The sequence below is a fragment of the Stegostoma tigrinum genome, chromosome 14 (assembly GCF_030684315.1).
Source record: "Stegostoma tigrinum isolate sSteTig4 chromosome 14, sSteTig4.hap1, whole genome shotgun sequence".
Taxonomy (NCBI): domain Eukaryota; kingdom Metazoa; phylum Chordata; class Chondrichthyes; order Orectolobiformes; family Stegostomatidae; genus Stegostoma; species Stegostoma tigrinum.
Window position 1 is genome coordinate 57135823 of NC_081367.1, and position 24730 is coordinate 57160552.

At 44.3% G+C, this 24730-nt stretch overlaps 1 protein-coding gene across 10 annotated transcripts in view; it reads right to left on the reverse strand.

Annotated features, from left to right (window-relative positions):
* LOC125457484 (TRAF2 and NCK-interacting protein kinase) overlaps nucleotides 1–24730 on the reverse strand; it is a 228425-nt gene that overhangs the window by 66144 nt on the left and 137551 nt on the right. For all 10 annotated transcript variants that reach the window (XM_059651186.1, XM_059651181.1, XM_059651180.1 and 7 more), the window contains 7 exons: nucleotides 24219–24349; nucleotides 23510–23564; nucleotides 23288–23366; nucleotides 20162–20337; nucleotides 18875–18941; nucleotides 17958–18165; nucleotides 5615–5731 (listed from right to left, as the gene is read on the reverse strand). In XM_059651186.1, the coding sequence (XP_059507169.1) occupies nucleotides 5615–5731; nucleotides 17958–18165; nucleotides 18875–18941; nucleotides 20162–20337; nucleotides 23288–23366; nucleotides 23510–23564; nucleotides 24219–24349 (833 nt within the window). The remainder of the gene's footprint in view (nucleotides 1–5614; nucleotides 5732–17957; nucleotides 18166–18874; nucleotides 18942–20161; nucleotides 20338–23287; nucleotides 23367–23509; nucleotides 23565–24218; nucleotides 24350–24730) is intronic.

A 24730-nucleotide genomic window follows, 5' to 3' on the forward strand; every position in this document is an offset into this window, starting at 1 on the left:
TAGCCCTACAGCTTATGCAGCTTCAAGGCAACGAAAAGCCCAAAACCTGTAAGCTTTGCAGTTATTTTAACTTATTCAAGCTCCTCAAGCATCACCTTCCAAACCCAGAACCCCAGAAAGACAGGGGCAGCAGACTATCAGAGGAAATAACCCACAGATAATTGGAAATGAATGCATTGATCATATTGTGCCTCCATTTTGAGTATACCAATATGGACTGGTATGTTTCACTCATCAGTTTTACTGGTTTCTCCTCATATTGGAACACCACCGCCTGCAGGTTCCCTCCAAGCCACTCACCATCCTGACTTGGAAATGTATCACTGTTACGTCAGTGTTGCTCGGTCAAAATCTTGTAAGTCCTTCCTTAAGGTCAATGTAGGTCTATCTACTGTGAATGGACTGCCATGGTTCAAGAAAGCAGCTCACCACCACCTTCTGAAGGGCAACAAGCGATGGGCAATAAATGCTGGGTCAGCCAGCAACACCCACATCCAGTGAAAGAATAAAAGAAAACCAGATTGGTTTCTGATCCAGCAATGCTCAATTTAAAAGCCTTTGAAGCTTCATTGTGTTTTTCTTTTAGATTATGTACTTTATCATGTGGAGGCAACTGTAGTGGAACATTAGTAACTCGCTCACTTTGTGCAATGGCATTCCCACGCACGTGCTGTTAATACTTCCTGCCTGGGATGTGGGAGAGAATGTCTATCAATTGCCGGGACCTCGACTCGGATCAGATTTTTCCAACTTGGAGCAAGTGGTGTATGGTAATGGGACTGATCGTAGACAAAAATTGTGGGAACAAAAGTAAGTCAGCCATTCAGCCCATCGAATCTATTCTGCCATTCAATGAGATCTGATAATCCTCAACTCCACCTCCCTGCCTTTGCCCAATAACCCTTGGTTCTCTTACTGATTAAAAATCTATCTCAGCCTTGAATATACATAATGATCCAACCTCAACTGCACCCTGTGGTAAAGAATTCCACACATTCACCCTGCTCTGAAAGAAGAAATTCCTTCTCATCTTTGTCTTTCACAGGCAATCCTTTATTTTGGTATTATGCCCTCTACTCCTAGATTTTACAATGGCGATAACAATGTTTCCACATCTGCTTTGCTCAGTCTGCCAAAAATCTTTTTTATTCATTCATGGGTCATGGGCATGTCTAGCTAGGCCAGCATTTATTGCCCACCCCTAACTTCCCAGAAGGCAGTTAAAGAGTCAACCACATTCTTGTGGGTCTGTGGGCCAGATAAGGATGGCAGTTTCCTTCCCTAAACTAGTGAACCAGATAGGTTTAGGTTGAGGAGAGTGACTGGACAGTGTGTGTAACAGGCCAGTCCCTTCATCCCTACCACAGAAAATGCTAAAAAGGGGTCCCAACCTCTCGGAGTCTCCAGGAATTAAATAATTAAAAATTATATTTTTTGCGAATGCCTTTGTTTCTTGGTTGCAAAAGCAAATGATGACAGGTTTAGATAAAGCAAAACAAAAAGGTATTCTGGCTGTCTGATGGCAGAAGAACTAGAAGATGCAGACTAACAGTTTTGGGCGAACGATGCTGAGGTGATGTGAGAAAACATTTTTACACAGCGAGTGATAATGGGTTGGAACTCCCTGCCCACAAGGGTGAGGTAAACAGAGATGATCAATGAGTTCACAAGGAAACTGGACATACACCGGAGGCTACGGGAATAATGAAGGAGAATAGGACTGACTGGATCCATAGAAAACCAGCTTACAATTAATGTGTTGAATGGGCTCGATCTGCAGCTTAAAATAACTATAAAGACAGTTTGATCTGTTAATTAAGAATAATCCAAATGCATAAGAGGGTTGGCTGAGAGAAGGTACAGGATGGATGTGCTGAGAGGACAAATTCGGCATGTTGGGGTGGGGGCTAGCAAGTGTGTCTTTATTGTGAAGGCCACAGCAGTATGCCATCGATCATTGGCTGTTTCAAAATGGAGGCCGTATGATGTGAGGGTGGGATGAATGTTCTGCTTGATTCTTTTCTCTTGACTCTGTTATGTGGCATATTGGGGCTTACTGTTTCAGCTCTACCGTGAATGGGGTGAAGATTATTGGACAGACAATAGGACAAGGGTATACTACAGGTGGAAATTCCAGAAGGTAACAGGAACTGGGGTCAGAGAGATGGAAGGTCATGGGACAATGCAGAGAGCTTGTGGCATAGCATTAATGTCGCTAACATCCAGTAAGTCTAGAGGCTCAGGCTAATTTTTTGGAGATACAGGTTCAAATCCCACCACAGCAACTGGTGGAATTCAAATTCAATTAATAAATCTGGAATGCAAAACTGATGACCATGGAACCACATCAGTTGTCGCCAGATCCTAACTGGTTCACTTACGTCCTTCAGGGAAAGAAATCTACCACCCTCACCTGGTCTGGCCTACTTGTGACTCCAGATCCTCAGCAATGTGGCTGACTCTGAAATGGCCCTAGCAAGCCACTCAATTCAACAGAGATTAAAAGGTGAGCGACTAATGTTGGTTTCACCAGTGACGCTCACATCCCATGAAAGAATAAAGGAGAACCTCTTCATAATAGTACCCCAGACCCATGAAATCCGAGAAATGTTACAAATAAGAGCAGAAGTAAACGTTGTAGTTCCTCAAGCCTGCGCTGCCATTCAATATGATGACGGCTAATTTTCTACCTCAACCCTACATTCACTATCCCTATATTCCGTCATTTATTTAGTGTCCAAAAATGTATAAATATCAGTCGTGATCAAACTCAAAAAGACTGACTCCGGGACAAAGAATTTTAAAGATTCTCAGCCCAGTGCATGTCAAAATTTCATGTCAACCTTGTCCAAAATGGCTGACCTCCTTTATCGTGAAGCCGTGTCCTTGTGTTTTAACTGTATAACCCGAGGAAAAACAGCCTTTCAGCAGCTATCCTGTCAAATCCTGAAAGAATGTTATACAATATTATACATTATACATGACCTCTCATTTTTAGAACTTCAGGGAACATAGCCCCAGTCTACTCAATCTTTCCTCATGAGACAATCCCCTCACCTCAGGATGCAATCAAGTGTGTCAGTTATTGAGTAACTCTGTGAAATATCTCGCTGGGCCTTGAGTCTCAATGACTCATTCCTTTGTACAAGCTGTCAAAGCAAATCCAGTTCCCAGTCCTTGAGAGCTGCATAGCTCAGTCACTCCCACTAATACCCACCCTCAATCTTCAAACCTCCATAGGAGGCATGAGTGGGAAAGGCATGAAAATTACATCTTCTCTGAACAGGAAAGAGAAGTTTTTTTTTTAAAAAAGCAAATAAATATTTCTCCTACAATTTCTGGACTGATTGGCTCCAGATCAATGTGCTCAGTTCCGGACACCTCTCTACAACAAGGAGATGCCAGCCTTGGAGGGGGCACGACAAAGATTCAAAGGCACAGAATGATGTCACAGCCAAAATGGTTAAACTGTGAATCACACAACAGTTGCAACACAGAAAGAGGTCATTCAGCCCATCATCTCTGTGCCAGATCTCTGCAAGAGCATCTCAGCTAGTGTCAATTCCTTGCGCTAGGCCTATAATTCCTTTCCTTTGGTCCTCTTTTTAAATCCTTCCTCCTCCAGCAACGCGTACCTGAGCCCAACTACTCACTGCTTGTTTCCTGATAACGACTTTGGTTTCTTTACCAGTCACCTTAAATCAGTGCTTCTGCTTCTTGATTTCGAACCTGAACAAGTGTATCCCAGGATGTTGTGGAAAGTTAGGTCAGAAATTGCAGGGCCCCTAGCAGAGGTATTTGTAACACCCATAATCACAGGAGAGACTGGATAGACTGGGACTTTTTCCGCTGGAGTGTAGGAGGTTGACGGGTGATCTTCTAGAGATTTATAAAACAATCAAGGGCATAGATAAGGTGAATAGCAAGAATTTTATTTCCTTAGGGTGGGGGAGTTCAAAACTAGGAGATGTATTTTTAAGGTGATGGAAGAAAAATTTGAAAAGGACACAAGGGGCAATGTTTTCCACAGAGAGTGGTTCGTGTGTGGAATGAAGTGCCAAAGTGGTGGATGTGGGTACAGTTAGATTTAAAAGGCATTTGGATAAGCACATAAATAGGAAATGTTAGGAGGGATATATGCCAAATGCAGGCATGTTCAGTCTGAGAATGTGGTCTGCGAGAACTCGTTGACGCAAAGGGTTACTTTTTATGTTTTAGTACTCTATGGGCACAGAGTTTCACTATACACACTGTTCAGTGCCCTCACGTCTGGTTGTAAACTTATATTCGCTAATGTGTAAAAGATGAAGAGCTGATTTAATGGAGGTGTTTAAGATGATTACATCCAAAGAAATTTTCTCTTGCCCCATACTTCTTCCAGGCGTGTTGTCAGGAAGAGTTTGCTCACACAAGAGACAGAGCAAATCTGCAGCTTTCTTGTCTGAGATAAAAAGCTAATGGATCTGCAGGTCAATTTCAAGACTGATATTGATTAGATTTTTGTAAACATATCGAAGATTCTGTTCCAAACTCAGGTAAATGGAGTTAACTGCAAAACCCATTGTGAGCTAAGTAAATATTGAAATAATTTGAGAGGCTGAATGAACTCTTGTTCCCATAACATGTCTGAAACCCAGATTCTTCTTCCATCATAGCACTTTCAGCAGGGGAGCAGGGAAATGGGACTGAAGGAATTGAAATTGTTGTTGTAGGACATCTCCGGGTGGGTTCCACGTCAGCCTTTTATCCAAGGCTGCAAGCATTACCTAGCTGCACTTCTAGCCAGTACCACTGGTGAAACGGCGGGCACTGTATCGTGACAACATTGAGAAAATGCAAATAAATCTGGGGGTCACTGCGATAGAGTGGTCAACTTATTGTTCTTTTATTCCAGAGAATGAAAGTTCAAATCCCACCTGAGCAGTTTGACAATTTAAATCCAGTTTTAAATCGTATTTTAAGAAAACAGTTTTGGTAGAAGTGATAATGAAGCTGGTGGATTACTGTAAAAGTCCAAATGATTCTGTCCCATATGCCACTCCAGTTGTAAACCAACTTATCAACTCTTAACACCCTCTGAAACATAAACCACTGGTGATGCTACTATCACCTTTTTGAGGTCTACCTAGGGTTGGGCAATGGATGCCAGCCTTGCCAGTGATGCACATAATTCAGAGCAAATTAAGAAACAAGCTTACGATATTGGACCTCTGAGTGATGTATTAAAAACACTGACTTAAAGTCTTTCTAAGTCCTTAGCTTATCAGCTGAGTTACTTGGGTGGGAGTAAGGCAGAACCATTACATTGATTACCCACCCACTTTCCCGCTATAACATTTTCTCCGTGACCAACAAGGTTTCAAAAATTACAACATAGACCTGTCCAGTGTTGGACCTCAGCGTTGGTTCAGCATGCACTTGGCAACAACGGCTGCCACAGGAACTATAGGATGTGAACGGTCTAAGAGTTGGCAAATGGGGACATGGTGCAAAGAAAACTCAGAGGAGACACCAAGATATAAGTTCTGTTACAGAGCATTACACTGCCCAAGACCCTACATCCTGCCTTGAACCACATGTTTTAAAACCATCCACCTAAAGGTACTGTGCTTACCTGCTCCCGTTCGGCTAGGCGTCTCTCCTCTTCTCGCTGGAGCCTCTCCATCTCCTCATATCTTCTCCTCTGCTCCCTCTCCTGCTGTTTCCGGTGCTCTCGGTCTCTCCTTTGTTGCTGTAAGTGCCAGAGTAACGTAGAGTGAGAGGCAGTGGGATGACGAGAGCGAAGAAAGTTAACTCTGAACAATTATTTTTCACGCTCCTACCTCAACTCCAACTTGTCAACTCTTAACGCCCTCTGAAGCATAAACCACTCATCCCCTCACAATCCCCAGCATAAAAGTGCCTTCCTACAGTTACTCTCCTTCTCCTTCCCAACACAAGACAGCAGCATCCATAAGCTAACTGACAGAATGCGGAACATGATGGACCCTCCAGCAGGATTTGGTATGCAAGGTAGTTATTTAAATAACATCTTCACAAAAGAAAATGCCTCAAGGTGTTTCACAACAAATATCATTAAGCAAAATCGAACAGAGTCACATACAGGAACAGACCAGGAGAGGTTCACAAACATTTTGGAAACTGCCATCCTTACCTGATCTGGCCTATATGTGACTCCAGACCCACAGCAATGTGGTTGAATCTTAACTGTCTCTGGGCATTTAGGGATGGGCAATAAATGCTGGCCTAGCCAGTGATGCCCTCAGGAGAGGCTTACTCTCCATCTTCGGTCCGCCTCCCCCTCTCTCCCTATTTATTCCAGTTCCCTCTCCCCATCCCCCTCTCTGATGAAGGGTCTAGGCCCGAAACGTCAGCTTTTGTGCTCCTGAGATGCTGCTTGGCCTGCTGTGTTCATCCAGCCTCACATTTTATTATCTTCACTTTAAAACTCTTATGTTTTCAAAGCCCTCCATAGCTTCTCTACCTCCCTTCCTATCTCTGCAATCTCCTCTAGCCCCCCAAAACCTCAGATTTCTGCTCTCCTCCATTCTGATCCTTCTAGACTTTCAGCCCTCAGGAGAGGCTGGGAATTCTAGACTTTCAGGTCTAGGATTTTCAATGTACACCCTCCAATGGTGGAATGGTTTGGAATTGGAGGCGGAAAAGGATCAGAATGGAGGAGAGCAGAAATCTGAGGTTTTGGGGGGCTAGAGGAGATTGCAGAGATAGGAAGGGAGGTAGAGAAGCTATGGAGGGCTTTGAAAACATAAGAGTTTTAAAGTGAAGATAATAAAATGTGAGGCTGGATGAACACAGCAGGCCAAGCAGCATCTCAGGAGCACAAAAGCTGACGTTTCGGGCCTAGACCCTTCATCAGAGAGGGGGATGGGGAGAGGGAACTGGAATAAATAGGGAGAGAGGGGGAGGCGGACCGAAGATGGAGAGTAAAGAAGATAGGTGGAGAGAGTGTAGGTGGGGAGGTAGGGAGGGGATAGGTTAGTCCAGGGAAGACGGACAGGTCAAGGAGGTGGGATGAGGTTAGTAGGTAGCTGGGGGTGCGGCTTGGGGTGGGAGGAAGGGATGGGTGAGAGGAAGAACCGGTTAGGGAGGCAGAGACAGGTTGGACTGGTTTTGGGATGCAGTGGGTGGGGGGGAAGAGCTGGGCTGGTTGTGTGGTGCAGTGGGGGGAGGGGACGAACTGGGCTGGTTTAGGGATGCAGTAGGAGAAGGGGAGATTTTGAAACTGGTGAAGTCCACATTGATACCATATGGCTGCAGGGTTCCCAGGCGGAATATGAGTTGCTGTTCCTGCAACCTTCGGGTGGCATCATTGTGGCACTGCAGGAGGCCCATGATGGACATGTCATCTAGAGAATGGGAGGGGGAGTGGAAATGGTTTGCGACTGGGAGGTGCAGTTGTTTGTTGCGGACTGAGCGGAGGTGTTCTGCAAAGCGGTCCCCAAGCCTCCGCTTGGTTTCCCCAATGTAGAGGAAGCCACACCGGGTACAGTGGATGCAGTATACCACATTGGCAGATGTGCAGGTGAACCTCTGCTTAATGTGGAATGTCATCTTGGGGCCTGGGATGGGGGTGAGGGAGGAGGTGTGGGGACAAGTGTAGCATTTCCTGCGGTTGCAGGGGAAGGTGCCGGGTGTGGTGGGGTTGGAGGGCAGTGTGGAGCGAACAAGGGAGTCACGGAGAGAGTGGTCTCTCCGGAAAGCTGACAGGGGAGGGGATGGAAAAATGTCTTGGGTGGTGGGGTCGGATTGTAAATGGCGGAAGTGTCGGAGGATAATGCGTTGTATCCGGAGGTTGGTAGGGTGGTGTGTGAGAACGAGGGGGATCCTCCCAGTCGCAAACCATTTCCACTCCCCCTCCCATTCTCTAGATGACATGTCCATCATGGGCCTCCTGCAGTGCCACAATGATGCCACCCGAAGGTTGCAGGAACAGCAACTCATATTCCGCCTGGGAACCCTGCAGCCATATGGTATCAATGTGGACTTCACCAGTTTCAAAATCTCCCCTTCTCCTACTGCATCCCTAAACCAGCCCAGTTCGTCCCCTCCCCCCACTGCACCACACAACCAGCCCAGCTCTTCCCCCCCACCCACTGCATCCCAAAACCAGTCCAACCTGTCTCTGCCTCCCTAACCGGTTCTTCCTCTCACCCATCCCTTCCTCCCACCCCAAGCCGCACCCCCAGCTACCTACTAACCTCATCCCACCTCCTTGACCTGTCCGTCTTCCCTGGACTGACCTATCCCCTCCCTACCTCCCCACCTACACTCTCTCCACCTATCTTCTTTACTCTCCATCTTCGGTCCGCCTCCCCCTCTCTCCCTATTTATTCCAGTTCCCTCTCCCCATCCCCCTCTCTGATGAAGGGTCTAGGCCCGAAACGTCAGCTTTTGTGCTCCTGAGATGCTGCTTGGCCTGCTGTGTTCATCCAGCCTCACATTTTATTATCTTGGAATTCTCCAGCATCTGCAGTTCCCATTATCTCTGATACTAGTTTTAAAGTGAAGCTATTGCTGGACGAGGAGCCAACATGGACCAGTGAGAACAGGAGGTAATGGGTGAATAGCACTAGACACAGGTTAGGATACAGGGCAACATGAATTTTGATGAATTTCACTTTATAGAGGGTGCAAGATAGGAAATGGGAATTTCTGATATGGTCCAGCTGTGAATCAAAGAGCAGGCATTATGGGCTGTATTTCCAGTGCCCTATCCTGTTGTCCCAATGAGGTCAGCTAACTCTGGTTCAAAGCTCAATACGAGATTGTCAGGGCTGGAACTTGACAATTTTTTTCAAAGAGATGAACAGATTACTCCCACCTTTAGAACTGACAAATTAAAAGGAGGCTGAAAAGTGTAAGAAGACAGTGAGTTGATTGACTAGTGAGTATTGGTGAGCTTCCTTTTCTTCAACATGGAGCTGTTAGCAACATTTAAGTTACATCAACAGAACAGAGAAGGGGAACTCATGTAGTTTTGTTTAAGTGTTACAGTTTATAGCAGTAGTAGTCATTAATATCTGATAGATAGAGGAATGGCAGAGCACAGTGCACAGATTGTGCTATGTGAGATTCCCAGAATGCTTCCCATATCCTAAATAACCACCTGGGCATGAAGTGTCCTCAGTTGTTGCAGCTTGAGCTCTAGGATTTGGAGCTTGAGCAACAGCTGGTGTCAATGCAGCACACTTGCAATGTTGAGATATTTATGAACAGCTTGTTTATTGATTGGGGGGGGGGGGGCATTGGTCAATCCGTACACTACAAAGAGAGGCTATTCCATCGACACTCCAAAGAGCATCTTATACAGCTCCCTAACCTATCCTTGAAGCTCCACATTTACTGTGCCTACACATTCTTGGACCTTATAGACGCATTAACATAGTCAATCCATTTAACCTGCACATCTTTGATCTGTAGGAGAAGATCAGAGCACCTTGCAGAAACAGGAAGAACATGCACATTGAGAGGCACCCAAGGCTGGAATCAAAGCCAGGCCCCTCGTATTGTGAGGCAGCAGTGCTAACCAAGGTGCCGTCATGCCACTCTACGCCTACACCTGAGATAATGGGAACTGCAGATGCTGGAGATTCCAAGATAATAAAATGTGAGGCTGGATGAACACAGCAGGCCAAGCAGCATCTCAGGAGCACAAAAGCTGACGTTTCGGGCCTAGACCCTTCATCAGAGAGGGGTCTAGGCCCGAAACGTCAGCTTTTGTGCTCCTGAGATGCTGCTTGGTCTGCTGTGTTCATCCAGCCTCACATTTTATTATCTACGCCTACACCTAGCAGTTTAAGAGTATTCAGGGAGGGAGTGTATAGGTGGACACCAGCACAATAAGCCAAAATAACACTGAGCTGATTTGATTTGTGATAATGTACGCATCAAGAACTTGATGCAAAGTACCCAGAGCCATGGTCTCTCCAAGTGGAAATGAATCATAAACTGAAGATACTTTAAAGGTTTCTGAAAAGTCTGGGTGAAAGGGGTAATCCTTGTTTGTAAACCCAAAAAGGAATTCAGTTTCAAGAAAGGTCAAAAGGAAAATTTCCCAACAGAAATGGGACAAGCACTGATGGGAGAAAAGGGAAAAGAGAGATAGGGTGAGTTGTAGGAGATTGAATGGGAGAACACACTTTTGGAATATTTAACACCAGCACAGCCAGTTCAGATGAATGGCCTACTGCATTTTCTATAGAACCTTATGTAGCACACTTTTTATTTGTTCATGGGTGAGAGCAATGCTGGCCTGGCCAGCATTTATTACCCACCCTTATTTGCCCTTGAGAAGGCGTACTGTGTTGCCTTCTTAAAATGATACAGTCCATGTGCTGAGATAAATTCACAATATGAGTAGGGAGGGAATTCTAGCATTTTGGCCAGCGACATGGCAATATATTTCCAAGTCAGGACGGTGAGTGGTTTGGAGGGGAATTTGCAGGTTGTGATGCTTCCATGTATTGGTTCTCTTTGTTCTCCTAAGTGTTAGGTGTTGAGAGTTGGGAGGTGCTGTCAAAGGACCCCAAATGAGTTGCTGCATCTTGAGATAATACACAATGCTGTTACTGTGCGTTGGTGATGAAATGAGTGAATCCTGAAAGGTGATTGGTGAGGTGCTAATAAAGCAAGTTGTTTTCTTCTGGGTAGTGTCAAGCTCCTTGAGTGTTGTTGGAGCATCACTCTTCCAAGCAAATGGGGACCATTCCAGCACACATCTGACTTATACCTTGTAAATGGTGGACAGGCTTTGGAGAGTCAGGAGGTGAGATGCTTGCTGCAAGATTTCCAGCCTCAGGCCTGTTTGCATATCCATTGTTTGCAAGGCTAGTCCAGTTCAGTTTCTGGTAACTGGTCATTCAAGCATGCATTTGCGAAGGATTCAGTAATTAAAATGTCATTGAATGTCAAGGGACGATGGATTTTCTTTTATTGGAGATGGTCATTGCCTGGCTCTTGTGTGGTGCAAATGGTATTTGCCCCTTACCAGTTGGATATAATCCAGGTTTTTCATTTAAACATTGACGGCTTCAGTGACTGAGGAGTTGCGAATAGTGCTAAACATGATTCAATCATCAGTGAGCATTGGGAATTTTGATCTTATTTTGGAGGGAAGTTCATTGATGAAGCAACTGAAGAGAATTTGGCCTTGGACACTACGCTGAGGAGCTTCTGTAGAAATATCTTGGGATTTAAATGACTGATCAACAACAAACATCACCATCTTATTTTGTACTAGGAATGACTCTAGCAAAGAGTTTCACTTAAATTCTCACTGACTAGTTTTGCTTGACATCTTCATGGCACATTCTGTCAAATGTAGCCTTGATGTCAAGAGCAGTCACTCGCACCTCACTTCCGGAATTCAACTCGTTTGTCCATGTCTAGACCAGGGCTGTAATGAGGTCAGGAACTGGATGGCCCTAAGAATCTGAACTGAGCATTGGTGAGCATGTTATTCTTGAGTCAGAGCCAGTTGACAGCACTGCCAATGACCAACTCCACTAATGTGCTGATGATCAAGAATAGTCTGATCGGGTAGTATGTGGCCAGGTTGGATTTGTCTGCTTTTTGAGGACAGGATGTGCCTGGGCAATTTTCCACGTTGCTGGGTAAGTGCCAGTGTTGTTGTTGTACCAGAACAGCTTGGCCAGGAACGTGGCAAGTTTGGGGCAGAAGTCATCAGCACAAAATGTTATGAGTAGTCACAGTTTGGGCAGTAAGCAGTGCCTTCAGCCAATGAGACATCACATTGAATGAATCAAATTGGGAACCTCTGGAGGCGGCCGAAATGGATGATTCACTTATCACTTCTGGCTAACGACTGTTGCAAATACTTCAGCCTTGTATTTTGCACGGATGTGCTGGGATCCTCCCTCATTGAAGATGGTGATAGTTTTGTGTCTTCCACCTCCAGTGAGTTGTTGAATTGTCCACCACCATAAACTAGATGTGGCAGGGCTGCAGATGTAAAATCTGAAGTATTGATTGTGGGAATGCATAGCCCTATTTACCATTTGCTGCATATGCTATTTGGTGTGCAAGGGCTTCTTGTTTCATAACTTCACCAGGTTAGGATCTCAATTTTAGGTATGTCTAGCGCTGCTTCCACACTGTTTATTCGACCAGGGAGAGTAACCCCACCGCATCCGGCACCTTCCCCTGCAACCGCAGGAAGTGCTACACTTGCCCCCACACCTCCTCCCTCATCCCCGGCCACAAGATGACTTTCCATATTAAGCAGATGTTCACCTGCACATCTGCCAATGTAGTACAATGTATCCATTGTACCCGGCGTGGCTTCCTCTACATTGGGGAAACCAAGCGGAGGCTTGGGGACCGCTTTGCAGAACACCTCCGCTCGGTTTGCAATAAACAACTGCACCTCCCAGTCGCAAACCATTTTGACTCCCCCGCCCATTCCTCAGATGACATGTCCATCATGGGCCTCCTGCAGTGCCACAACGATGCCACCCAAAAGTTGCAGGAACAGCAACTCATATTCTGCTTGGGAACCCTGCAGCCCAATGGTATCAATGTGGACTTCACAAGCTTCAAAGTCTCCCCTTCCCCTGCTGCATCCCAAAACCAGCCCAACTCATCTCCTCCCCCCACTGCATCACAAAACCAGCCCAGCCTGTCTCTGCCTCCCTAACCTGTTCTTCCTCTCACCCATCCCTTCCTCCCAGCTCAAGCCGCACCTCCATTTCCTACCTACTACCTCATCCCGCGTCCTTGACCTGTCCGTCTTCCCTGGACTGACCTATCCCCTCCCTACCTATCTTCTTTTCTCTCCATCTTCGGTCTGCCTCCCCCTCTCTCCCTATTTATTCCTGAACCATCTCCCCATCCCCCTCTTTGATGAAGGGTGTAGGCCCGAAACGTCAGCTTTTGTGCTCCTGAGATGCTGCTTGGCCTGCTGTGTTCATCCAGCTCCACACTTTGTTATCCATGATCTCTTAGCTTGATGTGAATGGTTGCATTGGGATATGCTGAGCCATGAGGTTATAAATGGTGGTTAAACATAATTTTGATGCTGTGGCCAATTTCTAGTTGCTAGATTTCTTCAATATCTGTCTCATTTAACATGGTGACAATGCCACAGAACACAACTGAATGTATCATCAACGTGAAGACGGGAATTTGCCTCCACAAGGAATGTGTGTTGGTTGTTCTTACCAATACTGTAAAGGACAGATGTATCCATGACCTTTAGCTTTGTGAGGATGAGGTCAAGTACATCTTTCCCTCTTCTTGCTTCACTCAACAGCTGCTGCAGGCCTAGTTAGACGGCTCTGTCCTTTAGAGTTTGACCTGTTCAGTCAGAAGCAGTGGTTTTGACATTGAAATCCCTCACCCTGACTATATTCTGTGCCCCTACTACCCTCAGTAACTTTGTCGAAGTGGTATTCAGTCTGAAGGAGTACTGATTCATCAGATCAGGATTTTTCCTTGCCTTTGCTTGACCTGATGCAGAAGACCCCATGGTCCAGAGTCAATGTTAATGACTACCAGGGCAATTCCTTACAGAGTGCATATGGCTGTGCCTCAAACTCTGCTGGCTCTGCCCTGTCAGAGGTATTCCCAGGGATTGTGAGCGCGTCTGGTACGTATGGTTTATATGATTCAATAAGAAGAAAGTCAATAATATTACAAACTTCTATTCACACACAGTCAAGTAACTCTCCCACCCTAAACCCTGCAACCACCTCAGCTCTGGGAGGTGAGTTGGTTCTGGATCAGAAGTTTCAGTTCACTGCAACCAATTGATTCACACTAAGAGAGCAGTAGTGTACAGCAGGTTAAATGTTTTGTTCACCAGGTCCCATAAGAAACAACATCCAATGTTTCAATCTAACAAGCGGTTTCTCATTCCAACTATGAGAAATCAAATGGGGCAGCTGAGTTGGAGAGCAAGACAGTGCCTCAGAGAGCAGTCATTAGAATCATCCCATTTCAGGTATTAAACAAGTCTTTGTAAGAGAATGTGGAGTGAATTAAAAGGGGAAAGAAGTGCTGATGGAGGCTTAAACAGAACACAGCAGGATTGTAATAGGTCTGTTTAATGGAAATGATTGGCATAATCTACGCTGATTGTTATGTCACTGGCTAAGACCCAGCTAAAATACTGTGTCTATTTCTGCACACCTGCACTTTCAAAAGTCAAAACCTTGGAGAGTTTTACCAAAATTGTCCCAGTGATGAGGTTTTTAATCCTGTGGAGAGATTGCTAAAGCTGGGATTGTTGTCCCTAGAGGACAGAAAGTTAAAGTGATTAAATAAATGTACTCAAAGTTGTGAAAAATTCTTAATAAAGGTGGATAGCATCTGTTTCCACTGGCAGAAGGTTCAGTCACCAGACAACATAGATTTACCGTTGTGGACAAAAGAAACTGAGACTTACTTTTAAGCATCAAGTTACTGTGATTCTGCAATGCACTATCTGAAAAGAAACTGGACATAAAACATTCAAAAGGGAATTTGATGTATTTTTAAAAGGTAAGTTTTTTTTACGGGGGGTAAGTGGGAGTGAGTGGGATGAATTGGATAACACTTTCAAAATATCAATGCATAGCAAAAGAGCCAAATAGTTTTCCCCTGTGCTGTTCAATCCTCTGAATCTACAACATGAATAGTTAACAACTGTACTATTGTTATATCAGAGAATCATGTAATCAAAGTGTTGTTACAGTGCAGAAGCAGGTCATTCAGCTGATCACACCTGCACCTATTCTTCTGATGAGTATCATTACATACTAGCACTCTGCTGCTTTCTCCCCATACCCTTGCACATTATTTCCATCCAAATAATCAGTCAGTACCCTCATGTGATGAGCATGCCAATAGAAGGCGTTAGATGAGTTCGTATTTTCTAATGCCTTGAATTTTCTAATAACTTGGATTTAGATGGACCAGAGTCTTTTTCTTTAATCCCATGTCATTGGGAGGCCGAGAGAAAACTATGAGGACACAAGCTCATTCACATTGTTTATCCCTGCACGTGAGCTATGAACTACCCTTGCATTGGTCTTCCCTGAGTCAGTTATTCAATCAACCATATTTGCACCAAAAGCTAGACAGGAAGGAGCTATTCTTCTCTATCCTGCCAGATTCTGAAACAACATTGACATTTAAACTACCAATCACATGTCAACATGGAAGGTTATATTTCTGACAAATGCCCCCTAACTCTGCTACTCTGTCACATGACTTCACAAGTGATGCTGAATTGCTAACCAGTGAGAGGTGGTGTCAAAGGGTAGAACAATAAGAATAGACCAGAAATCAATAAACGGGCTATACCTTGGCTTAAAAGAAGCCTTATTTGATGAGAAAGAGCATAAGTTTAATCAATTGGTGACAGGCAAGAGGGCATTCAATGATGTGGAGGAGCTGGGATTACTCTTCCTGAAGCAGAGAGGGTTAAGGGGAATTTAATTGAGGTGCATAAAATCATGACTTGTAAAGTAAAGAAATAACGTAGTTTTGTTACTGGACGAAGCAGGCCAAGAATTCCAGCCCAAATGAAAACACAAACAAAGATGTGTATTTTTCAAGTATAGCATTTACGCATCCAGGAAGCATCTCAAAGTACATTACAGTCCATAAAGTACTTTTCAAATGTTTCAACATTGCAATGCAGGAAACAGGACAACTGATTTTGCACACAGCAAGCTCCCAATAACAGCAAGAACATAAGCTCTAAGAGCTGGAGTCAGCTATTAAACCTGTCAATGGTGTTTACGATTCAACAGTGTTATGGCTAATCTGATCGTAGCTACAACTCCACTTTCCTGCTCTGTATCCTGTAATCCTAAACTCTTCTGTTGATCAAAATCTGTCCAACTCTGCCCTGAATATATTCAACGATCCAGCCTCCACCAGTCTCTGAGAAGCAACAGTGTTATAATAACCAGCTAATTGATTTTTGTACTGCTGACTGGGGGTCAAATATTGTAGAGATAAATATTTGATAGCACACTGGGGATAACCTTGCCTCCTCTTCCTCAAAATAGTCCAAGGAAATCTTTTCCATGTACCAACGCAATCAGATAAGGCCTCAGCTTAACATCTCATCTGAAATCCAACTAGATACAGAAACAGAAGGTGCTGGAAAAGCTCAGCAGGTCTGCATCATCTGTGAAGAGAAATCAGAGTTAACGTTTAGGGTCCAGACCTGAAATGTTAACTCATTTCTCTTCACAGATGCTGCCAGACCTGCTGAGCTTTTCCAGCAACTTCTGTTTTTGTTTCTGATTTACAGCATCTGCAGTTCTTTTGGTTTTTATTTCGTATCCAACGAGACACAAGTTCATTTTCCACATGGTGCTGGGAAATTTAAATGCAAATAATTAAATCAACCTGAATTAAATAGTCAGTATCCGTAATAGTGACAATGTAACTCCCAAATTAACCCAAAAACTTGTCCAGTTGACTAATGGCCTTTCAGGAAGGAAATCCATACCTGGCTGTCATCCTTAAATAGCTGACTTGTGACTCGAGATCCACGGCATTACTGCTAGCTCTTAAGTGCTCTGCGATAAAGCCTTGTCATCACTGAATTGTAACAAGAAACTAACAAAATGGCAATTTGGAAATGGATAATGAACGCTGGCTTTGCCAGCGATGCCCATGTCCTGCGAATTATTTTAAGAAATTAACTGGCAAAAGAATCAGAACGAGGGGAGGGGCATTCCTTTTAAAAAATACAGCAACTGTGTGTTCGGCAACACACTACCTGAAAAGGTGCTGAAAGCAGTTTCATCAGTTACGTCCACAAAGTAATTGTTTAAACCTTTAAAATGGACCATTTTGCAGGGCAATGGAGGAGGATCAGTTTTCAGATTAATTGGAGAGCTCTTTCAAATAGCCAGAATAGGTATGATGGGCTGACAGGTCTCATTCCAGGCCCTCTGTTTTTGTGTTTTGTGTGAAATTAACAGGTTAAAAAAAATGTTACCACGTATTGGTTGAAGCTGGGCATCAACTGAAAATGTCAAAACGGGGATTGATAGGTTTTGACAGTCAAGGCTATTAATGGTTACTAAACGAGGGGGCAGTGTTTTAAAGTGGAGTGGAGGTAGATATAGGGGAAAATCGCCAGAGGTAGGTTCTTTATTCAGAGAGTGGTCGGGGCGTGGAATGCATTGCTGGAGAGGGTAGTGGAGTCGGCCTAATTCGGGGCATTTAAGCGGCTACTAGATAGGCATATGGATGATAGTATAAAGGTAGGGATGGAGGTTAGATAGATCTTAGGATTAGGGTAAACGTTTGGCACAACATCGCAGGTCGAAGGGCCTGTACTGTGCTGTACTGTTCTATGTTCTAATGTATAGATCAATCAGGATTCCAACTGAACAGCAATCAAGCAAAACAGGCTAAATGGTCTCTTTCAGTTTTGAAATTGCGATTGAGAAGAGAAAGAATTCTCATTTCTATAAAGACTTTTTCAATCTCATGCAAGCCAAAGTCCTTCAATGACTGTATGGAAATTTGCAAAAGTCACTGTTGCAATGTCGGAGATATGGCTGTCAATTTGAATAACAGCAAGCTCCCACAATCAGCAACATAATAGCAGCTGGGCAGTGATCTTGGTTGGGTGATGAATATTGACTCCAGGACACAGGCGGAAGAGTCTTCTTCCTCCTCTATAAAACAATGCTGCCGAATCTTTTACATCCACTGCAAGAAGGTGAACGCACCCAATGCATCAAAATGAAAATATGTGGATGGTGGTCAAAAGTGCAGTTGGGCTTCAAACTATGCTGACGTGACCCCAGGCCAAAACGTCTACCACTTGTCTCATGAGATGCCCCACAGTGCTACGCCCATACAGGCAGCTTCTTGGAGTTGCCATCCACAGAAACGTGCAAAAAGAACTAGTGCCAGTTGCAGACAAGGCCGACTGTTCTTCATCCTACCCCAAACCCTATTACCTCTTCTAGTCTCCGCCGCTGCTCCTTCTGCTCTTCAATACGTTTCTGCCGCTCAGCCAGCAGTTGGCGCTTGTGCTCCTCATTTTCCCGCTGCTGCTGCTCCTGGAGTTGTTGCCTCTTGATGGCCTCTGACCGTTCCTTGTTGGCCAATTGCAGGCGCAGGAAGTCTCGGCGAAGGGTAGATTCTCCAGGCAGGTTCACAATGGAGCTGCAGGTGGGGATGGGGTTGGAAGAAATGCAGTTGTTAAATCGTGTACCATCAGGACAGCTGGACAACCTTCAACATCTCAGCTGGAGAGGGGAAAGGTATTGGGGTGAGGTCCAAATCCGAGAAGCTACCTCCAATGCCAATGAGAGAAACCTTCAATTAATTGGTTTCTTTGCACATCACTATCATGTGTCGAGAAAGAATTTTCTGAACAATCCTAAACTCTTCACAGCCAATGAAACTTTTTTTTTTGCAGTGTGCTCACAGTAATAATAGAGGAAAGTTAATCATTAATTTATGTACAGCAAACTCTCACAAGCAGTGGTGAGATAAAATGATCAAATCATCTGTTTCAGTGATGTTGATTGAGGGGCAAATATTGGCCCCAGGACTTTGAGAACCCTCTTGTCCTTCTGCAAAATAATGGCCACATGTCCACTGAACAGATCAGACGGACTCTCAGTCATCTATCTCATCTTAAACATCATGAACAGTGGAGCATTCCCTCATCACTACATAAGGATTACCTGCTTAGAATTAACACTCAAGTCTTTGGCATGGAAACTCAAACAACAGCATTCCCCACTCCATTCCATAGAGGCACCAAGGACAAAACAAAACCCAAAAGCCTCCATTTCACTCAGATGACACTGAAGAAAACAAACTGGAAGAAATAAAGAATCCCTCCATTAGATTCAAGCTCAGTTACCTTGGTTCTCCAAATTCATGGTCCTCTTCTTCTTCCTCGCTCCCACTGTATTCATATTCTGTCTCATCTGAAGTAATCACAGAAAGGTCATGCGTCATAATAGGTTACAACATTGTACATTCCTATAACAATTTTAACATGGGAAAGTGTTTCAACGTGTGTTCCACGCAACATTATCAAAGTCAGATACTGAACCACATAAGAAGAAGAAATAAGATATAATGTCCAAAACCTTTGACAGAGAGAGGTTTTAAGGAACTGTCTTAAAGGAGAGGGAGATAGAGAGGTGAGGTAGCTTAAGGAAAGAATTTCAGAGTTTAAGCAGCTGAAGATGTGGCCACCGATGATCACATCATGAAAAATCAAAGGCTTGTAAAATGCCAGAGTTGGAAACAGTCATATCATGTGGAGCAAACTGGGGGGTAGAGATTGGAAGATATTACAAAGATAGGGAGAATTGTGGGGCTGGGGCAGACAGACACTGGGGACATGTGATAATGGGAACTTCAGATGCTGGAGAATCCAAGATAATAAAATGTGAGGCTGGATGAACACAGCAGGCCCAGCAGCATCTCAGGAGCATTGGGGACATTGTTGGTGCTGGAGGAGGTTTGCAGAAGTAGGGAGGGCTGTTGGTGTTGGAGGAGCTTACAGTGATACAGAGCAATGTAACCAATTATAGAGCAATTAGACCGAATCAATATTCCAACCAGGCATGCACCTCCGATAAAGGGTATAAAGTAAAATCATTGGTTGGTCTCAGGGCAATAGGTGGTGTAGAGACTTTGTTCAGGGTAAGTCTGTGGTCACTTTCTTGTATAGTTGGTGACACTGTGAAGATGTGAGGCACCAAGAGGAAAGAAAGGAGAAAACAGCTGTCCTTGTAATGACAGCATGTTGCCCCAAACACATGCCACCACATCACACATTTTTGCTACGTAACAAGTACATTATTCTATGGTTTAAACTCTGATTAAACTCAACATATCTGCTGTACGAGGAGCAGTTAATTCTGATTGATTAGATAATTGATATGTTCAACAATGTGGGAAAAATACAACGATTTATCAGGACCTGGAACCAGTGAGCCCTGTGGGGAAGGTAAATGTGACTTTGTGTGAGTAAGAATTTGGCCAGCAATTTTCAGATGGGCACATGGCTGATGGAGGTGGGAGTTGGGACATTAGTCCAATCCAGAGAGCATTGTAATAGTTAGTAGCTGACATTCATTAGATGAAGAAAACAGCCAACAGTTCTCTTGTCTTCACTGTTGCAAATAGTACTCACCTTTCTCGCCCCTCTTCTTTTTGGTCCGGTCAATGTGGTCCTTGAGTTGGATCCGGACTTGCCTCTCATTGAGCTGGTCCCTGATGAAGGGATGTTTCAGCAGCTGATCTGTCGCTGGCCTCTGACCGTGATTCTTCACCAAACACCCCTCAATAAAAGACACAAACTTCTTTGACCTGGGGAAGAGTAAAGAAGAATATCAAGGAGGAAAGAGCATGGGGTGGCTTTCAGACTCCAATCAACATGCCACACATCCACACCTTTGGATACAACCAGATTGAAGTAAATGAAAGCCACTTCCCCAGCCATTAACTCACAGGCAGGTGGTCATCGTTTCTCAATCAAGAAACTAGCCACCATTCTTGTCTTTCAAGGGGACAGATGACCAGATCATGGCAAAATGAGGCTCTTAAGTGACCATTCATGGGCTACTTTAAGGGCCTTAATTGCTTCTCAGTCAGCAAGTTAATTCATGGACCTTTTTACACAGTACGTAATTACAGAGGTGATTAATTAAAGGTCAAGTCTTTGCCTGATGCAACAATATTTATATTATTCCAAATAAGAAACTAGGGATGGATAACACGGTATTGAAAGATCCAACATTCAGCTATTGTATGGAATGATTGAATTCACAGTCATGCAAGTGACCAGGCTAATATTAGACTACTTGATTATCAAAGCAGCGCATGCTTCAAGTGAACAAAGTGTGGAGCTGGACGAACACAGCAGGCTGAGCAGCATCTCAGGAGCAGAAAAGCTGACGTTTCGGGCCTAGAGCCCTCATCAGACCCTTTTCGGATGAAGGGTCTAGGCCCGAAACGTCAGCTTTTGTGCTCCTGAGATGCTGCTTGGCCTGCTGTGTTCATCCAGCTCCACATTTTGTTATCTTGCATTCTACAGCATCTGCAGTTCCCATTATCACATGCTTCAAGTGATCCCAGATAAGATGGTGTAGTACAGCTTATATATCCTCAGGTCACATGGTATGTTGTGGTGATGATATCAAAAGCAGATTGCTTAAAGATACCCACTGAGTCTGAGGTATACTAACATGGGTGGCACAGTGGCTCTGCAATTAGTGCTGCTGCCTCAGTACCACGGGTCCTGACTTGATTCCAGCCTCGATTGACAGTCTGTGAGAGTTTGTATACTCTCCCTGTTTTGATGTACCTTTCCTCCCATAGTCTAAAAAATGTGCAGGCTAGGTGGATTGGCCATGTTAAGTTGCCCATAGTGTCCAGGGAGGCGCAGGCTAGGTGGATTAGCCATGGGAAATGCAGGGTTACAAGGACAGGTGGTGGGGGATGGGATGTTCTTTGATATGGGCTGAATGGCCTGCTTCCACACTGTAGGGATTCTTTGTTCCTGACTTCAAGGCAACACAACACTGGCAAGAAGGGGTGAGTTCATCTCTGGAATGATCCACCGAATTATTTCCCCTTCATGCCACCTTCAGCGGGGGGGAAATTGTGCCTTCTGTTTCTGGAGTTAAATGTAGAAAGGCACTTAGATCTGTTACATGCAAATAGCATTTGACAAGTTTGAGGGATTTTGCTATTTTAGGTGCCTGCTTGCACAGCTTAAGAGAATATTGAAAGCGGGAATATGTTGCAAAATTGTGGGCAGATAATTTAAGAGGAAATGAGTTGAAAGATTTGGGGGGAATCTGTTTGTGGTCATGAAAATGATTAAAAAAAAGACTCATTTGGTTGGATGAGGAGAAATGATTCCCTCTGTTGGGAAAACCCAGAAGAAGGAAGTTTAACCTTAAAATTCAACCAAGTCAATCAGAAACGAACAAGCCCTTCTTCTCACAAGTATAATGGAAATCTGAAACTCATTCTATGAGAAGGCTGTGGAGGCTGCAGGTCAACTGGAGCGCTTCAGACAGATTTATCTATTTTTGTTGTGGAAGTGTACAAGGAAATGGAGAAAAAGTTGGCACACAAAGCTGCAGTTTACAACAGCAAACTATAGATCCTCTTCTTGCCACCTCCAGGGAGGGGAAATTGTGTGGCACAGTAGTTCAGTGGTTAGCACTGCAGCCTCAGTGCCAGGAACCCAGGTTCAATTCAAGCCTTGGAGGACTGTCTGTGTGGAGTTTGCACATGCTCCCCGTGTCTGCGTGGGTTTCCTCCGGGTGCTCCAATTTCCTCCCACAGTCCAAAGTGGTGCAGTTTAGGTGGATTGGCCAAACTAAATTGCCCACAGTGTGCAGGCTAGATGGACCAGGCAGGGTTAGGACAGGGCAGAGGGGGGATGTTGGTGGGTCTGGATGGGAAGATCTATGGTGTAGATTTGATGGGCTGAACCTGCTGCTTCCACACTGTAGGGATTGAATGATTCAGATCTTCACATTCATCAAATGGGAGATGTGGCACATGAACAGACCATTCAGCCAATAAAGTTCATGCTGTTTATGCTCCACTCGAGTCTCCGTCCATCTTTCCTCATCTAAAATCCACCATCATATTTTATTTCCTTCTCCTTCACGTAATCATCTAGCTCCTCTTTAAATTATTCTACCACTCACTTCAACCATTACCTGTGGCTTTGAGTTCCACAATCTCATGAAAATCAGTGCAACAAAGTTTCTCCTGAGTTCCCTGTTGAATTTCTTGGTGGCTACTAGGATATGTTCTTCCCAACAACAGGAGACATTCGCAAAGTTGCTGGAAGAGCTCAGCAGGTCTGGCAGCATCTGTGAAGGTATAAACTGAGTTAACATTTCGGGTCTGGTGACCCTTCCTCAGAACTCTGTTTTTCCGTTCACAGATGCTACCAGACCTGCTGGGTTTTTCCAACAACTTTGTTTTTGCTCCTGATTTACAGCATCCACAGTTCTTCCGGATTTTATTTACAGGAAGCATTCCTTCTGTATCCACTTGTTCAAAAGCTTTGTTGTTTTGAAGACCCCAAATAGGTCACAATTCCGAATCTTCCCAAGAGAAAAGAGAACAAGCCTGTCTATCTTCTCCTGATAATGTAAAACCACATATTTTCAGACCATTCTCATCCCCTGCATCTGCTCCAGTAGGGATCATTATCTTTTTCGTTGATATAACAGCCAGAAATAGGGACGGTACTGTATCGTCACTGGGCATCTGGCCTTGCAATACTCACCACTTTTTGGACTTGAGTCGAGGTGGTGGGTTCCTTGGGATGAGAAACAAAGCCCTCATTGGGTGCATGTCGCACAGAGCTACAGGAAAAAGACAAGCAGAGTGTGATTGAGAGAGAAGAGGAGATGATACAACCACAGGGGGTACAGGCAAAGGCAGAACAAAAAGTAAAGGGAAAGAAGTGAACGATTACCAAAAGGGAAAGGGCTAAACTAAAACTTACGTGGAGCCCCTTCAGCCATTTCCATTGCAGTTATCCCCAAAGACCACAAATCACTCTGTTAGCAAAAGTAGAGGGAATGTTAGAAAATTGAATCAAAAACAGAAATTGCTGGAAAATCTCAGCATCCTTGAAGAGAAGTCAGATTAACGCTTCGGGTCCGGTGACCCTTTCTCAGAACACTGTCAGAAAAGGTTTGAACAAAAAATAAACCCCTGGAAAATTATTTGATCATGTCATCTCTGGCAGATGGTGGAGGTGAAGGGAGAGACATTGTGGGTCACTCACTCCCTCAGTTCTCTGCCCACTGGCAGGTTCATTACACAGCAATACAATCTCAAACACAGGTGAAAGGGGGCAGGTTTTGAAAGCATCTTGGCAAGGCTGATGATCAAGCCCTGTGCTACTGGCAACAAGCTGATCCAGTCGAACGACTTAGCAAATGAACCGACCAGTCACGTGAGGAGTCCAAGATGCTGTGGCAGCAGGCACTTTTATCTGTAGCCTAGAGCTATGAACAGTCACTTAAAATTCCAATTTCTTCCCTAAGGTAAACATAAATCTCTCTAACTCTTGCTGCTGCCATTGGCGCTGCCTTCTCAAAGATCCCCGGAAAAAATGTTTAAAATAACAGGGGCGATCAGTCACTTTGTGGTGTGAGAAAACACTTTGCAGCTGGTTGCAACCTTTAAATAAATAATTCAACACTCACCTTGAAATCATAAGTGGCATCTGGATTCTCATCACAAGCTATCACTTCGGGTGCCATCCAGTAGGGTGTGCCAATGAATGTATTCCTCCTCCCTACTGTACGGTCAAGCTGCGCACTCACTCCAAAGTCAACTACAGCAAATCAAAACATACAGCATTAATGAATTTCCTTGACTAATCAGGATGTGCCAGTCTATGCCAGGGTACTGCCTCATTTCCTCTTTCCTGGGTTTACCAGCTCTTTGGCAATGCCCTGGAGAATCAAGGAATTAAAGATTAGGGTAGAGCTTTGAAATAAAAAGGGGGTGATTACTTGCTGGAATTATTACCACAGACCTCCCAAGAGGGAGATAGAGGAACAGATATGAATGCAACTCACTGAAGGTTCATAGACGAACAAGTTTATAGTTGCAGGGGATTTCAACTTTGCTAATGTTAGCTGGGATTGCCTTAGTATAAGAGAATAAGACAGGGCGAAATTTTTAAAGTGCATCCAGGACTGACTTCTTGTGC